Source organism: Entelurus aequoreus, linkage group LG11, assembly GCF_033978785.1.
Source record: "Entelurus aequoreus isolate RoL-2023_Sb linkage group LG11, RoL_Eaeq_v1.1, whole genome shotgun sequence".
In the NCBI taxonomy this organism is placed as follows: Eukaryota; Metazoa; Chordata; class Actinopteri; order Syngnathiformes; family Syngnathidae; genus Entelurus; species Entelurus aequoreus.
In genome coordinates, this window is record NC_084741.1 from 23,413,490 (window position 1) to 23,431,943 (window position 18,454).

At 38.0% G+C, this 18,454-nt stretch overlaps 1 protein-coding gene across 3 annotated transcripts in view; it reads right to left on the reverse strand.

Moving 5' to 3' along the window:
* Positions 1–18,454, reverse strand: part of agmo (alkylglycerol monooxygenase) — a 225,284-nt gene that overhangs the window by 19,444 nt on the left and 187,386 nt on the right. The window contains exon 13 of one of the 3 annotated variants that reach the window (XM_062062715.1): positions 10,937–11,259. The exons of the other annotated variants lie outside the window; for them this stretch is intronic. Coding sequence (XP_061918699.1) covers positions 11,182–11,259 — 78 coding nt within the window. The 3' untranslated portion in view covers positions 10,937–11,181. Of the gene's footprint in view, positions 1–10,936; positions 11,260–18,454 lie in introns of those variants that run through there. 3 annotated transcript variants of the gene reach the window in all.

Here is an 18,454-nt window from a genome sequence, read left to right on the forward strand (position 1 = left end):
TGTTTATTAATGATTTAGAATGCATAAAAAAGAAAAACATACAGTACATGTTCTTATCTTACATATGGCTTGTGAATAATAGGCACAACTCCAATAAAATAAGTGCTGTTCTCCTTTATTGCTTTTATTCATAATTCGCAGGTAGTAAGTATAAGTACAAATGTACCTTTTAATAAAAGCGTAACACGTAAATAAATATTAGCAGTTTTTGTGAGCAGGGAGATAAGTGTTGAGTGTAAATGATATGCCAAAAAGAGCCAGAATTTTGGTCCAGGTTTAGGTTTCCGGCCACTGCAAAGTATTACAAGTATTTAAATGAATAAAAAAATGATTTACTGACGTTTTTGTGTCAGGTTACTTTCTGCAGAAGGTTTAAGACCCAAACTATCAATTCAATTGTATTTTATTTGACTGCTCACTTCTGACTTCTCTAAGCTAATATTGCTTTTTGGACCAAATAATGGTGTTCATTAATCTTACTGAAAGTACTTCTCTTTAATAATAAACTATTTTTCAAGATCACATTTAAGACGTTTCCAAGCACTTTCAATATAATTGTAATACCTTTCAGCAACGTACAGCTGTGCTCAACGCTGCAGACCACCACAATGTACACCAAAAGACAACTTTTGGATTGAGTGGACAAAAACAAAAAGTGCTCCATCTAGTGGGCTAGTGGGGATGATTACACCAGTTCATCATATATAATCATCACTGTAGTATTTGTTTGTGATATTAGATAAGTGTAACCAATTAATATTTTTGCACTGGGCAACATACTAATAATACACTGTTTTACTTTTATGAATATGTGATTAATGAAATAAACACATTTTACAGTTAAAAAAAACCTGGCAGCTCAGTCAATTTTGATTTTCCATTTACACTAACGGTGTAAAAAAAATACTGAACATTTTACTCTAAAATTCTGGCAACTGAGCTGCAAGTTTACTGTATTGTTTTTTACAGTGAATGATTAAAATATTGCTTAGGCAATTCTCTCATTGCACTACAGGACATTTCAATTACATTATAAATTCATTCAATTCTGATTGTTGGGCTGACGATCGAATCAGAATCGATTTTCCATTGAAACAGATTCTCGCAATATTTTATTTGGTACTATGTATAAATTATTATAAAATATTTTCAAAGCAGGTTAAACGTTACCAAAGCTCCCCTTTGGCTGTGGTATGATGTACAGTATCGGAGCAGTAAATAAGTGCAGGGATGAAAAAAACAATTCCAGAAAATGTTGAATCAATTCAGAATCGCAATAAAAATAATTGATTATTTCCGGCTCCCCTATCAGCTTGTATTGAAATATTTCAAGTATTTCAATAACGTTACACAATTTTGAATGTGTATTTATTTCTTATAATAGATCTTATTTTACAAATTTAAGCAAATGTGGGTGGATCCAGCTCACCATGCAACTCTAAAAATTAATAAGCTTTAAAAAAAAAAGATTCCAAAAAGCCCAAATACTTTTTATGTATATTAAAATTATATAATACAATGCAACCCGTTTATCTTGTTGCCCTCAGACTTGACAAACGATTGTCGCCATAATCACTATTGAAACCGAAACCACTGCTTGCACTTTTATTTGTGATTTAGTCCAGAGACAATAGGAGAATGTCTTATGCATATTTTTATTGAAATAAAGTGACACCCAGTAAATTTTTTCAACTGTCATTTATATAAGGTTTGTTTTAAAATTGAGCCTGTGTCAGAAGTGGTAATAAGCACGTGTGAGATGTGTGACGTGTGTTTGTTTTTTAGTGAGAGTTTGTCTGTGTGTCCATAAAAGAGTGTTTGTGTCCATTTTGTGTTGAGCCGATTACAAAAAATAATTTAAAAAACAATTTAATTAATAAACATTTGCATAAAGCCAACAAATTATCCAGTCCCATCTTGATAGCATTATAAACTTGAAAAGCATCTGTCTAAGGTACACTTATTGAAGATTAAAAAAAACTTGTGATTAATGAGTTAACTATAGACGAAATGCAATTAATCACAAATAAATATTTTAATAGTTTGACAGCCTTAATTCTTACTTAAATGTTGCTACACTAAATTCCATGTAAGTCTTGACTACAATGACAACAAAGCTAAACAGAATCCAGATAAATACTGCCATGCTTTTATTTTGAAACTTATTTTCCACTGAACAGAAAATCACTGTGTATGTTACTGTGGATTAAACATACTGTTGTGGTGTGCTGCGCTAATTAGAATGTTGACAATACCTGAACATATGTTTGAGTCTCAAATCCTATGTGGACAAAAGCGGCCTAACAGGTTTGTTGACGCCATTTTAAGCGGGCACTTTTTTAGCAATAAGAAGCAGACTTGTTTTGACACACAGTGGGTCTGGGTTAGTTTTTGCCTCATCCCTCACTTAAAGCGTGAGTGAAGAATGCGTGAAGAATGCACTACCGACCTGAGAAGAACTGATAAGCCAGAAAGAGAAATAGATGATACAGTATTATCTTCTCACAGATGCTACCTGGTGGTTGTTTGAGCACACTGCAGCTAGTCCTGGATAGCCCCACTCTTTAACGCTTCAGTCACACGCAGGATTCTCACAGGAATGAGGTAATGATACAACCTTACATACTGTAAATTGGTTGGCGACATGACAGGACTGACTTAATCAGCATCCACTGTGTGTGTTTTCTGTCTGGCTCTCAACAAAGGCGGACGCTTCCCTCTCCTCTCCCACCTGCTGATTAGAGTAAGCGTTGCACTGGTGTATAAACAAATTCAAAAGATTCCCTTAGCCGTTCAAGGTACCCAAAACTGCCACAAGTAATTGAAGGATTGGCAATAAGACTTTTCTGGTTTCTGGAGTAAATAGCCAACAGGATAACATGTTGGAGAAGCTTTCGGCTCTGCAAGGAGAAATTATGATCAATTAGAGCCAGAACAGACAACTACAGCACACAAACCATTGAATTGTCTTTGCTCGCCCTAACCAAAACAATCTTTATCTACAATTTGGCTCCCTCTGCATTTGCCTTGGCAGGATCATGCAGTAAACACCCCAGTGAGACCATTGTAGCGAAAGACGCTCTGAATTCCTGCCCCCTTTATTTAAGGACACCTGGATTTTGACACTGTTTTGTGCTGCCGAACGGAGCGACTTCCAGGCTTATGACAAACAACGCCCCCACGGACTACTACTACAACTACACAGATATGTATACATAGCCCCCACACCCCATCCCACGCCTTCACCTGATCGACTACATAGCAGCGCCCTGATGGCTGTGCTTATGACCGAATGCGAGTCTTGGGTTTTTGTGTGTCGTAAATATAAGTGCTACTTGTTTTTGTTTTTTATTGAACAATTGAACACACAAACAGTAAATGCAACAACATACAAACAAATAAAGGCACACCTAGTTCTCTACATGATTCCAGACATTCACAAGGTCGGGCAATCAATATTTATGTGTAAACAAAAACATTAAAGAAAGTAAGTAAATATATGAGACAACAATTAAATCAATACAAATGCGAAAAAAATAAATAAATTAAAATACGAAAATATTAGGCTATTTAAAATTCCCCCAAATCAACAATAATTTGAGGGCTTTTTATTTTTAACGATTTTCCAATATTTTTTTAATAACTTGAAATCATTAGTCCACTTGGAAAATGTGGGTTTCACTTTAAGAACTAGATCAGTTAGAATAATACATAATGTTGGATATAGAGAACATACAAATCCTTTATTTATGGAATCAAAGATACTGAAATTCCATGACATAGTGAATTTGCAAACAGCTAAAATTATACACAAATCAAACTATAACCTGCTACCCAAGAATATACAACAATTCTTCTCAAAAAAAGAGGAGAAATATAATCTTAGAGAAAAATGTAATTTAAAACATTTGTACGCACGTACAACACTTAAGACCTTCAGTATATCAGTTTGTGGAATTAAATTATGGAATGGATTAAGCGAAGCAATCAAACAATGTACTAATATAATCCTCTAAGAAACCCTTCAAACTTAAAGTGTTTACAAAGTACAAAGAAGAAGAACCATGATAAACATTCTGAATGTATTTCATCCATCCATTCTTTCATTCTCAAAATAATCTTACTTATCTCATCATATGAAATATAACTTACTTCACCAATTATTATTTATTTATTTTTATTGTGATTACTTATGGAGTATATTGTGAATAAATTGAGAACAGGAAGTGAACAAATAGTTTTAGCAACTGTTATGTAAAAGAAAAAGGGGTAGGATTAAATAAGCTCTGCTTCTTCCTACTCCTTTTCGAACATGTTGAAAAGAGAAACTGGAAATTGTGATGCATCATGTTGTATGCTTGCATGTTCGAAATAAACTCAAACTGAACAACTCAACTCAACTCAACTTTTGTGTATAAAAAAATGTAGCTTGCAACTAGGGCTGAATCGATTAAAATCGATTATAAAGATAGTTGGCGATTAATTTAGTCATCGATTCATTGGATCTATGCTGTGCGCATGTGCAGAGGCTACTTTTTCGATTTTAATTTATTTTTTTAAATTTTTTATAAACCTTTATTTATAAACTGCAACATTTACAAACAGCTGAGAAATAATGATCAAAATAAGTATGGTGCCAGTATGCTGTTTTTTTTAAAAATAAAATACTGGAAAGGATACAAATGTAGTTTGTCTCTTTTATCCGATTATTAATCGAAGTAATAATCGACAGATTAATCGATTATCAAATTAGTTGTTAGTTGCAGCCCTACTTGCAACATAACATCGATAATCCCCTCTAGGTCGTCCTCTTTCACAATCTGTTGTGGTCTCAAACTGAACCCCCTACCCCTTTCAGGAGCTTAGTTGGGGAGTTGCTTTTTTTCTCTCCTCCTCCTCCTCCTCCTCCTCCTCCTCCTCCTCCTCCTCCTCCTCCATTTCTCGCTTTTTTCCTACCCATCAGTCTTTTTGTTCTGTATACTCCTGTAACTGTATACCGCAAGTCTGTTCTTGGACGGGTTGTACTGAAAAGTTCATTTCTTGCAACAACAATAAAAATGATCTATTCCAGGGGTCACCAACCTTTTTGAAACCGAGAGCTACTTCTTGTGTACTGATTAATGCGAAGGGCTACCATTTTGATACACACTTAAATAAATTGCCAGAAATAGCCAATTTGCTCAATTTACCTTTAACTCTATGTTATTATTAATAATTAATGATATTTATCTTTGTGGAAACACTGATCATCTTAATGATTTCTCACATTAAATATATATAGAAACAGATCAATATGCAACACTTTATTTTTATATTTTCTCTAAGTGCACATTTTTCAAATTGAACATTTTCAAATGATCACTTTTAAGACAGTCTTGTGAAATCACAATATCACATTTTAACTAGCTAGCCACTAACATTTTTTTAACAAATCATGAATTACTTTGCACCATGTTTGTACAAATAATAATTCATGTAAAATAAAAAATAAAAATAAAAATAATTTATAGAACATCATTAGTAATTTTTCCTGATTAAGATTAATTTTAGAATTTTGATGACATGTTTTAAATAGGTTAAAATCCAATCTGCCCTTTGTTAGAATATATAACAAATTGGACCAAGCTATATTCCTAACAAAGACAAATCATTATTTCTTCTAGATTTTCCAGAGCAAAAATTTTAAAAGAAATTCAAAAGACTTTGAAATAAGATTTAAATTTGATTCTACAGATTTTCTAGATTTGCCAGAATAATTTTTTTGAATTTTAATCATAATAAGTGTGAAGAAATATTTAACAAATATTCTTCGTCGAAAAAACAGAAGCTAAAATGAAGAATTAAATTAAAATGTATTTATTCTTTACAATAAAAAAAAAAATTACTTGAACATTGATTTAAATTGTCAGGAAAGAAGAGGAAGGAATTTAACAGGTAAAAAGGTATATGTGTTTAAAAATCATTTTTAAGGTTGTATTTTTTCTCTAAAATTGTCTTTCTGAAAGTTATAAGAAGCAAAGTAAAAAAATAAATGAATTTATTTAAACAAGTGAAGACCAAGTCTTTAAAATATTTTCTTGGATTTTCAAATTCTATTTGAGTTTTGTCTCTCTTAGATATAAAAATGTCGAGCAAAGCGAGACCAGCTTGTTAGTTGTGGGGAGGCGGGGCCGGCGGACCGACGGCGCCCGCTCCAAAATCGTGGCGAGGAGGCGTGGACGAGGGAGCGGCAAGGCGGGGCGCGCTGGGAGCGACGCCGCAATCAGCATAAGGTGCGTGGAGCGCGCAGCTGTGGACCGTGCAATCACCCTCTCGGACCGTATAAAAGGGCGAGAGACGTGAACATCAAGGGAGGAGACGGAGAAAGACGGCGGACGGGAGGAAACCATTCGTGTGCTCACGTGAGAAAAAAGGCAGCTGCTGAAAAGCACGCAAAAGACTGTGATTGAAATAATAAAGAAGTCTAAACCGTCTCACGACAATGTTTTCCCTGGATGGTCCTGAGAACCCGCACGACAGTTGGGACTGTCACACTAGTAAATAAATACAATTTAAAAAATAGAGGCAGCATACTGGTAAGTGCTGCTATTTGAGCTATTTTTACAACAGGCCAGCGGGCGACTCATCTGGTCCTTACGGGCGACCTGGTGCTCGCGGGCACCGCGTTGGTGACTCCTGATCTATTCTATTATATTCAAAAACCAATACATTCGTAAGAGCACGTAAAAACAAACTTTTGATGTTAATGCATGCACCACTGGTAGCAACACAAGTGCACACAGCGCTACACAACTACACTTGCACAGGAACACACACTCGCTACTACTTCCTGTCTACGCTGAGGAGAGACACACACAGGAAGGATACGTTGGGCAGTTTGACGTCCCACCAGAGAGTCGCTTTAGTGCTCTGTAGTCCAGCCATGAGAAACAGCGCTCCCAAACACACACGTGCATGGTGAAAGTGTAGAAAAACATTCAGTGGTGCGATATTAGCGGCGCGGTTGGAAAGTCACAAGTAAAGATCCATCTTGAGTGGTCAACAAGCGAGCTAACGTCAAACCCGTCATCCTGGCAGCGCCTCGACAGGACAAAGTGTTGTGAGTCGCGGTGCTCTGGGTGGCCGCCGTCAGACGACCTGAAGGCGAGCAGCGTCGCAGTCGGCGGAAATGAAAGGCAGAGCCGCGGGCACGAGTCCAGCTATGATGGATGAAAGTCAAATGTAAAAAGAAAAAAAAAAATGTACAAAAAAGGTGCCTGCTTATGCCTCAAACTGAGGGAAGCAATTGTGTGTAAGAGTTTAGAGTCCTTCCCCTGAGAGGAATTGTCATTTAAAACGTTTTGTTTTTTTACAACTTCACTTCAAAAACGACACGCTCGTCAATGAAATCTTGCAGACCGTGACTTTACGACGCCTCCCTGGAGAACGATTATCATTTAAAACATTTTCTTTTACAAGTTTACATAAGCCGACTTCAAAAAGGAGCCTCTTTAATCCTCGTCGGCATGAAAAATCTAACTGAGATTCATGTGCCGAGTTCACAATGCAGGGTATGATGCCTTCCGTCAGGCAGTGTTGCCGTCACCTGCGCTGACCTTCACATCAGGTGAGGCATAGGATAATCAAAAGAACAAAAAGGGAGTCAATTCATGACCTCTTGATAATGATATAATAAATAGGACCAAAAAGTATTTCCTTAAGTGGTCAGAAGCACAACAAGATCAATGCAGAAAGGAACTTTTTACTAATGCAGGCAACAACCAGTGCCACACTAAATTAACTTGATAAAAAGCAAAAGGCAACATCACACAGCAAACACGTAGGCTAAGTACACACACACACTAGGGTTGTACGGTATACCGGTATTAGTATAGTACCGCGATACTAATGAATCATATTCGGTACTATACCGCCTCTAAAAAGTACCACTCCCCCGCGCCCCCGTCGTCATCACGTCACGTCATTGCTAGTTTACGAGCAAAAGAGCATGTTCGGGAGCGCACACGCACGAAGTACTTACAAGCAGACACAGTGTGTAGACCAGTGGTTCTTAACCTGGGTTCGATCGAACCCTAGGGGCTCGGTGAGTCGGGCTCAGGGGTTCGGCAGAGGTCAAGACACACCCGACTCATCGTGTAAATAAAAACTTTTCCCTATCGGCGTATTACGGATACGGCAACAGCAGAAGTCACACTGATTTGCAGGTGTGTAATTTGTTGTGAGTTTATGCACTGTGTTGGTTTTGTTCTTTGAACACGGTTCATTTTGTGCACCAGTAAAAAACATGGTAACACTTTAGTATGGGGAACATATTCACCATTAATTAGTTGCTTATTAACATGCAAATTAGTAACATATTGGCTCTTAACTAGTCATTATTAAGTACTTATTAATGCCTTATTCTGCATGGCCTTATTATAACCCTAACCCTCTAACCCTGACCCTAACCCTCTAACCCTAACCCTTTTTTTGATTGATTAATTGAAACTTTTATTGGTAGATTGCACAGTATAGTACATATTCCGTACAATTGACCACTAAATGGTAACACCCAAATAAGTTTTTCAACTAGTTTAAGTCGGGTCCCTAACCAAATAAGTCTTTGTTACTTAGAACAGTGGTTCTCAAATGGGGGTACGTGTACCCCTGGGGGTACTTGAAGGTATGCCAAGGGGTACGTCAGATTTTTTAAAAATGTCTGTCAAAAAGAACTGTGAAAAGAAATGCAGCAATGCAATATTTAGTGTTGACAGCTAGATTTTTTGTGGACATGTACCATAAATATTGATGTTAAAGATTTATTTTTTTGTGAAGAAATGTTTAGAATTAAGTTCATGAATCCAGATGGATCTCTATTACAATCCCCAAAGAGGGCACTTTAAGTTGATGATTACTTCTATGTGTAGAAATATTTATTTATAATTGAATCACTTGTTTATTTTTCAAAAAGTTTTTAGTTATTTTTATATCTTTTTTTCCAAATAGTTCAAGAAAGACCACAACAAATGAGCAATATATTGCATTGTTATACAATTTAATAAATCAGAAACTGATGACATAGTATTGTATTTTACTTCTTTATCTCTTTTTTTCAACCAAAAATGCTTTGCTCTGATTAGGGGGTACTTGAATTAAAAAAATGTTCACAGGGGGTACATCACTGAAAAAAGGTTGAGAACCACTGACTTAGAATATGTTCCCCATACTAAAGTGTTACCAAAAACATATAACTTTGTCTTGAATTTGAAAAAAAAAAAACATTTTATTTTTCACTAAAGAAGGGTTCGGTGAATGCGCATATGAAACTGGTGGGGTTCGGTACCTCCAACAAGGTTGCCTGTTCTGTCTACACCACTGGTGTAGAAAGAAAAGGGAGCACAGACGCATTTTGGCTTAAAAACTAACGATAAGGGTGACTTCACCTTTATCGAAACGCCCTCAGGAAGAAGTGCTTTACGACATGGCTAGCTAGCTAGCGGCTAAAGTCCAGCCGCAGTCTGCAGTATTGTAGCGAATTCTAAATCACTAATCCTCGTCTTCATGGCGCCTAATAAAGTACGTTTCTTACAAGTATCAGTACAAACCGTGGCTCACCGGCGTCAAAATGTAAACAAACGCCATTGGTGTATCTACACCTGACATCCACTGTAATGATACCAAGTACAAGAGCGTATCTAGTCGATACTACTATGATTACGTCAATATTTTTTGGCATCACAACATCTTTCGTTTAAAAAAAAAAAAATATATGTTTATAAAGGCAGGAAATATGTCCCTGGACACATGAGGACTTTGAATATGACCAATGTATGATCCTGTAACGACTTGGTATCGGAATGATACCCAATTTTGTGGTATCGTCCAAAACTAATGTAAAGCATCCAAACAACAAAAGAATAAGTGATTATTACATTTTAACAGAAGTGTAGATAGAACATGTTAAAACAGAAAGTAAGCAGATATTAACAGTAAATGAACAAGTAGATTATTAATTTATTTTCTAACACTTGTCCTTAATAATTTTGACAAAATAATATAATCAAAAATGACACAATATGTTACTGCATATGTCAGCAGACTAAATTAGGAGCCTTTGTTTGCTTACTTACTAATAAAAGACAAGTTGTCTCGTATGTTTACTATTTTACTTTAGGACAAACCTGCAATAAGAAACATATGTTTAATGTACCCTAAGATTTTTTGTTAAAATAAAGCCAATAATGGCATTTATTGTGGTCCCCTTTTATTTAGAAAAGTATCAAAAAGTACCAAAAAGTATCGAAATTCACAGTACAGAAAACAAATACAACTAATGTAAACCGAATAGGTGCGTGAAGTGACATGCAGTGTGTTTACAGACTGTGGCATCACCAGAGGCTGCTTGGTACATTCATAATTACAAAATAAGCATAGTAAAAAATAAAAATCTAACTTTTTTTGGGGCGGGGTGTTTTGTTGTTTTCTATGGCGTACAAGCTACATGTTATTTACTTTATACTATAGGTATTTAAAAATTGTAAAGTCATGGGAAGTGGTTCCAGCTTTTCAGCATGTCTGCTTTTTGAATAATAGTTGTTGACGTTCCATGTCATGGTAAGCATTACAGTCGTCCCTCGCCACATCAAAGTTTGCGGCTTCACTCTATCGGAGGTTTTCTTTTAGGTATTTAAGTATTTTGGCCTAAATTAGGCATTTAAAGGACTACTGAAACCCACTACTACCAACCACGCAGTCTGATAGTTTATATATCAATGATGAAATCTTAACATTGCAACACATGCCAATACTTATAAAGTGCAATTTTAAATTCCCGCCACACTTCCGGTTGAAAAACTCCTTTGGATATGATTTATGCGCGTGACGTCACAAAAGCAACAGAAGTGGTTGGACCCCATCGTACCCGATGGGATGATATTTGCATTAGTGTACTGTGTCTTTAAGGGTTTGGGGAACGCGCATGCGCGAGTGAGTTGGCGGAGAACTTGAGTGTGTGTGAGCGTGAGTTTTGGCTAACAGCAGCTCGTGTATGTGTGTGCGTTACTTTTTGAACTACAACCAGTTACCGCTTGTTAATAAAGCGATTGAGCAGCGCATCCTCGTCTGTGTGACTCCTTCTCCACTGCGGGGCATTACAATACTTACAGCAACACAACAAGGACTACTTATCCTGAAAGCAGACGCCTAGCCGATGCTTGCCGCCAAACCCACGGATGAAGTCCTTCGTCGCGCCGTTGATCGCTGGAATGCAGGTGAGCACGGCTGTTGATGGGAAGATGAGGGCTGGCTGGCGTAGGTGGAGCGCTAATGTTTTATCGTAGTTCTGTGAGGTCCGGTTGCTAAGTTGCTAAATTAGCCTTAGCGTCTTTAGCAACAGCATTTTTAAGCCTTACCAGGCTGAGAATTTTTAACCGTGTACATGTACACGGTTTAATAGTATTTTTGGTCTTCTGTCTATCCTTCCAGTCAGGGGTTTATTTATTTTGTTTCTATCTTCATTTGAGAACGACGCTATCACGTTAGCTCAGTAGCTAAGTGTGTCACTGATGTATTGTCTTGGAGATAAAAGTCACTTTAAATGTCCATTTCGCGTGCTCGACTCTCATTTTCAAGAGGATATAGTATCCGAGGTGGTTTAAAATACAAATCCGTGATCCACAATAGAAAAAGGAGAGAGTACATAGTTCTGTGAGGTCCGGTTGCTAAGTTGCTAAATTAGCCTTAGCGTCGTTAACAACAGCATAGTTAAGCCTTACCAGGCTGAGAATTTTTAACCGTGTAGTTACATGTACATGGTTTAATATTATTGTTGGTCTTCTGTCTATCCTTCCAGTCAGGGGTTTATTTATTTTGTTTCTATCTTCATTTGAGAACGACGCTTTCACGTTCAGTAGCTAAGTGTGTCACCGATGTATTGTCTTGGAGATAAAAGTTACTTTAAATGTCCATTTCGCGTGCTCGACTCTCATTTTCAAGAGGATATAGTATCCGAGGTGGTTTAAAATACAAATCCGTGATCCACAATAGAAAAAGGAGAGTGTGGAATCCAATGAGCCAGCTTGTACCTAAGTTACGGTCAGAGCGAAAAAAGATACGTCCATCACTGCCTCTCAAGTCCTTCACTGTAACGTTCCTCATCTACGAATCTTTCATCCTCGCTCAAATTAATGGGGTAATCGTCACTTTCTCGGTCCGAATCTCTCTCGCTCCATTGTAAACAATGGGGAATTGTGAGGAATACTAGCTCCTGTGACGTCACGCTACTTCTGGTACAGGCAAGGCTTTTTTTTTATCAGCGAGCAAAAGTTGCGAACTTTATCGTCGATTTTCTCTACTAAATCCTTTCAGCAAAAATATGGCAATATCGCGAAATGATCAAGTATGACACATAGAATGGATCTGCTATTCCCGTTTAAATAAAAAAAATAATTTCAGTAGGCCTTTAAGCATACATTTGCTTAATGAACTAAACATATCGATACTATAGTAGTATCGGTATCAAAATCTCACGGTACGATATTAACACAGTATTGAGGCCACAATACGATATTATTGTGGTATATGTCTAAAAAAAAAAGACTTCATAATGCCGTAGTCATGAAGTACCAGGAATGTTTAGGATAAACACACTTACTATAAATGTATACAAACATAATGCTAAAATGTTCTAATCATATTTATTACTGCGAACATGATTTTTTAAGTGCAAAGAATTGTGCATGTGTTTTAAGCAAATATTGAAAAAACAGTTGAATGTCTTTAAATTGAAGATGTAAATATTATGTGTAACAAATGCAAAACAATAATGTTCATTTTACTTCAACTTTGACTTTCTGAGAAGCAGTGTCCTCCACAGTGGACATGTTGATATCAGTTTGGAAAATACTGTTTCTCAGAAAAGTTAACTAAAAATATAACTTTTAATAATAATAAATATCTCACAAACTGATATTTGGTTTCAAATATATTTTCTGGGTGATGGTTTATGTGTTGGCAACTTGTCCAGGGTGTACCCCACCTTCCAGCAGAGTGGAGCTGGATAGGCTCAAGAGAGACTAGCAGTGAAAAATGGATGGATGGATTGAGGACTTATCAAATAGCTATTCAGTTTACTCATATTTTTTCTGTGATTTCCCTCTGTGTTGTGCGACGTGACCGGCTGGCTGTGTCGCCTTGGAAACGCTCAAGACAAAAGGGGCGCAGATTTTTTACCTTCGCCAAAAAGGTTTTGTTTTTGCCAAGGTTTGCTTGCGTCATGTTGATAACAAACAGACTAACAGTTATGGATGGATTTTGATGAATTTTTCTCATCAAACACACTTCACTTCCTGCTTACGGCGTTCCACGCCCCGCACCTTGTCGGCCCCGCGCTGCGCAGAAGATTCTGGGAGATGTTTCTTTTCGAGACCCGGCCAACGCTAAAGCGCCAGAGTAAAACTACACTCCGAGTTTGTGTTTGATACAGCATGGCATTGTTGGGAAGACTTTGAAACTGCAATATCGCTACACCCCTATTGACCACTAGATTAGACCTTGGCTCCTACACTCAGTACAGTATACGTCTTATTTTTCTATGATCATGTCTGTTATATTGAATTAAAGGAGTGTATAGGTGACTATGTAGATGCCATTTCATGACGAGAGGGCTCCAATAACATTAAAAAACATATTCATAATGTCGTTAGCAGGTTCCTTATACTTGCTGCTGTACCTCCTGTCATTTCCAACGCAGTATCAAGCTTATTTTGGAGTTCTTGGCTGCCTAATACTGCCTGCCCAATAAAGATCTTCTTCCCCCAGCAAAGACGAAGTGCTTCGACCATCTTGTTGTTTCAAGATGGCCACAATATGTCGCTACCGGCTTACTCGACGTTAAACACTCCCTAATAAATCACTGCGATGTGGCAAAAAACTAGTGTGTTTCTAATAGTAGTTAGAGAGTATTGTTTTTATTCTGGGTGGAGTCTATTTGTATTGGGACTAGCCCTTGTTTGTATTTTCACAGACCAGAGAGAAAATAATACGAATGTTCTCTGCGAATCAGTTCAATGGGATTCCTCCGTGAAGACAAATGAGTCTCCGAGGGCGCTAAAGAGGTTTAACGGCTCCCCTGACTCCCTCCATCCACCCACTGATATTTGGAAGAGTTATGGAGCTCCCAGTGGTGCGCTCCTACTGCGGAATTTGCTGGAAAATACGAGGCTGAGAAAGGAGACGGGGCGATGCAGTAATGCGGCAGAAGGATTGTGGGTAAAAAGACATTACATCAGTCGGACCACGACTGAAATTAACTGAAAAGGGCAAGGTACCTTTCACATTTGAAGCTATACAGTAACATTAACGTGGATCCCGACTTAAACAAGTTGAAAAACTTATTTGGGTGTAACCATTTAGTGGTCAACTGTACAGAATATGTACTGTACTGTGCTATCTACTAATAAAAGTCTCAATCAATCAATCAAACAAATCCTGGTACCTGGAAATCGATACCGGTACTTAACAGCACACATTTTTGGTACTTTTGTGTATTCCATCCATCCCTTTTCTACCGCTTGTCCCTTTCAGGGTCGCGGGGGGTGCTGGAGCCAATCTCAGCCGCATTCGGGCAGAAGGCGGGGTAGACCCTGGACAAGTCGCCACCTCATCGCAGGGCCAAATAAAAAAACTAAATTTTTTATTGCAACATTTGCAAATAAGCTGATTATTATAACTTCTGTCCAGTTTTTTTTAGATTCACTAAGCCAAATGCCTCTTGGTAATGTTGCACATTTTTTCAGTCCGCTCTCAGTGCTGCTGGAGTGATTTGGCCAGGTATTGTTGTGAATCCAAGATGGCCGACAGCACTGTCTTTTGTTTGTCTGCTTGTCAAAGTGGTCTGAATTTCTATCTGTTTTAATTTATTTTTTAGCCAAATTAAGTAAATTGTACTAGTTTTAAGCATAACATTTGATGAATGAAGGCTGACTTCCAAAAAGTGGCATTTCTGACTGCTTTTGTTGGATTTGGAAATCTGGAGGCCTTTGACCTGCTGAAGCCAGGAGATGTTTTGCTAGCTGAAATTTTGGCCTTCCACCTGCCACAGCCCGGATCTATCCTGGCCCCAGCTTGGCCTTCCATTGCCTACAGACTGGGTCTGCTAACTTCATTTTGGCCTTCCACTGCCTACAGACAGGATCTGCTAGCTGCAGACCGGATCTGCTAGCTTCATCCTGGCCTTCCATCTGCCACAGCCTGGATCTGCTAGCTTCATCTTGGCCTTCCATCTGCCACAGCCTGGATCTATCCTAGTCTCAGCTTGGCCTTCCACTACCTACAGTCTGGGTCTGCTAGCTGCATCTTGGCCCTCCATCTGCCACAGCCTGGCTATAACCTAGCCCCAGCTTGGCCTCTCACTGCCTACAGACTGGGTCTGCTAGCTTCATCTTGGCCTTCCATCTGCCACAGCCTGGCTCTAACCTAGCCCCAGCTTGGCCTCTCACTGCCTACAGACTGGGTCTACTAGCTCATCTTGGCCTTCCATCTGCCACAGCCTGGATCTATCTTAGCCTCAGACTGACTAAGCTGGGCCTTTGCTAGCCTTAGCTTGGCCTTCCAACTGCTGTAGCCTGGACATCTGAACTTTGAATATTGGACCTGGGTAGGTAGTAAAACAATTTAACAATGACTTTGACAAAAGCTCTGTATTTAATATTAATGCTTTTTCCTGGACTTGTTTTCTGCAATTGTAGTGGGGTACCTGACCAGGTGCTCCACCAACCTTTAACTCTACCGAACGCAATAACAATCACCTGGTCCTACGAAACTACAGCATTTACACAAAGCTTATTGATATCTACATGTGGGTCAGTGCTAAATAATTCTAACCAGCTTCATTTATGGTGTATTTCTGTGTTAAATAGATGTTTTTCTCCTTCTGAAATTACTCATTTTGACATTGTGAAGCCAAGTAATGTTGTCATCGGGTTACCTTGCCACATGAAACGAAACATTTTTATATTGCTCTTACTTCTTCTATCAGGCAATGTGCAACCAAATCCAGGCCCAGCTTTGTACAACATCAGTACTCCTGATGAATTTAGAGCTAGGTCAGGTCTTGGTTTAATTCATTCAAATATTAGAAGTCTACTGCCAAAATTAGACTTAGTCAAAATCTGGATTCAAACAACCAATGCAGACATATTTATCTTATCAGAAACCTGGCTAACCAAAGCAGTCTCTGACAAGGACATTGCTATAAATGGATATAATGTCTTCCGATGCGATCGTCCTCGAAAAGGTGGAGGAGTGGCTATGTATATCAAAAACAAATTTAATGTTACCTTATTATCATCACTGTCAATCACTAAACAATTTGAACTCCTTGCCCTGCAGCTTGAATTCTCACATGGCCAACCTCTCGCAATTGTAGGCTGTTATAGACCTCCCTCTGCCTCCACTGAAGCCCTTGCCTCGCTTGAATCCTTTATGAGTGGGTTAAAAGCTAGTGAACTTCTCTTGGTTGGTGATTTAAATTTTGACTGGTTGACTTCCTCTTCTGATAACCTTAAAGCTGTATGCAACTCACTAAACTTAACTCAATTAATCACTTCCCCAACTCGACCCAATACTAAAAACTCCTCAAAATCATCTTTACTTGATCTAATTCTAACCAACGTTCCCCATAAGTACACTGGCACTGGGGTGTTTGCCAATGACTTGAGTGACCATTGTACAATTGCAGCTGTAAGAAACTGCAAGCTACCAAAATCAAAACCCACTATTACATGCAAAACAAATATTAAAAACTTTTGCCTCCCAGCTTTTATATACGATTTAGCTACCTTTCAGTGGAACAGAGTTGCTTTAATTGATGATATTGAGATAGCGTTGAAATACTTTTATAATGAATTTCAACGTATAGTCAATAAACATGCTCCGTTTCCAAAACTTAGAGTTAAAGGTCGAAATAATCCCTGGTTTTCCTCTGCAATTGGAAACCTTCTCAAAGAGAGAGATGTTGCTTGGGCCAGGGCTCGAAAAACAAAGACAGAGGCTGACTGGCTTAGCTTCCGCCAGCTTAGAAATAAATGTACTTCGCTTGTTAAGAGGGCCAAGTCTGATTTTTACCTGCATGAATGCAAAAAACATATAAATGATCCCAAAAAGTTTTGGCAAACCATAAAAGCTTCTTTAAATCATGTGACAACAAATGACTTTCCAAGTCCTTTAATTACTCAATCTGGTACTTTGTCTGATAAGACAACTATATCAAATTGTTTTAATGAGTATTTTGTTTCTGCCGGATCCTTGTTTGAGTCATTGAATCCTCAATTGTCAAATGTTGGTTTAACTAATGTTAATATACCAAATACACCACAGGCTGTAAATAGACGCAGCACCTGCACTTTTGAGTTCACACCTGTATCAATATCCGAGGTAAACAGTGCACTAAAGAGCCTGGACACAACTAAAGCAGCAGGACCTGACCAAATTGAACCCTTTTTCTTAAAATTGGCTGCTGATTTTGTTGCTGAGCCTCTCTCGCATATTTTTAACCTAAGTCTAACAAGTAAAAACATTCCAAAAATCTGGAAATCGGCCTTTGTTCTTCCCCTGCTAAAAGGGGGTGAACCCACAAATATAAATAATTACAGACCAATTTCTAAATTATGCATTTTAGCAAAATTGTTTGAGAAGATCATCAGTAACCAGCTAGAGGATTTTTTAGAATCAAACAATATTTTATCTCCATTTCAATCTGATTTTAGAAAACAGCATAGCACTATTACAGTGTTTTTCATTCAGCACTAAGATTTGTTACTGGCTGTCGTAGTCTCACCCACCATTGTCAACTGTATATGAAGTCAGACTTATCTTCATTGAGTGCACGCAGATACACACATTGGCTGACTTTAATTTATAAGGCTCTTTTAGGATTAATACCTCCATACTTGTGTACTCTGTTACAAAGAAAAAGCAGCTCTTACGCATTACGTTCTAACAATTTGTATGTTTTAACTGTTCCTCATGTACGGACTGAATTTGGCAAAAGAGCTTTTGGCATTGCTGCCCCTATGGCATGGAATGAATTGCAGACGAAACTGAAACTTACAGAACTACTTCCATTTGGAGCCTTCCGTTCTGTCCTGAGGGACAAACAGCGAGAGACGTTTGCACAGTGCCTGTGTTTTTAAAGATGTAAATCTCTGTTGTTTTACAGTTCTCTTATGTATTTTAAAATGTATGTCTTAATGTATTTATTTTGAAACTGCTCTGTGACATGCAGAGGTGGGACCAAGTCATTGCTTTGCAAGTCACAAGTAAGTCTCAAGTCTTTGCCCTCAAGTCTCGAGTCAAGTCCCGAGTCAAGACAGGCAAGTCCCGAGTCAAGTCCAAAGTCAAGACTAGAAAGTCTCAAGTCAAGTCCCAAGTCCTGCATTTTGAGTTTCGAGTCCTTTCAAGTCCTTTTAACCACAGA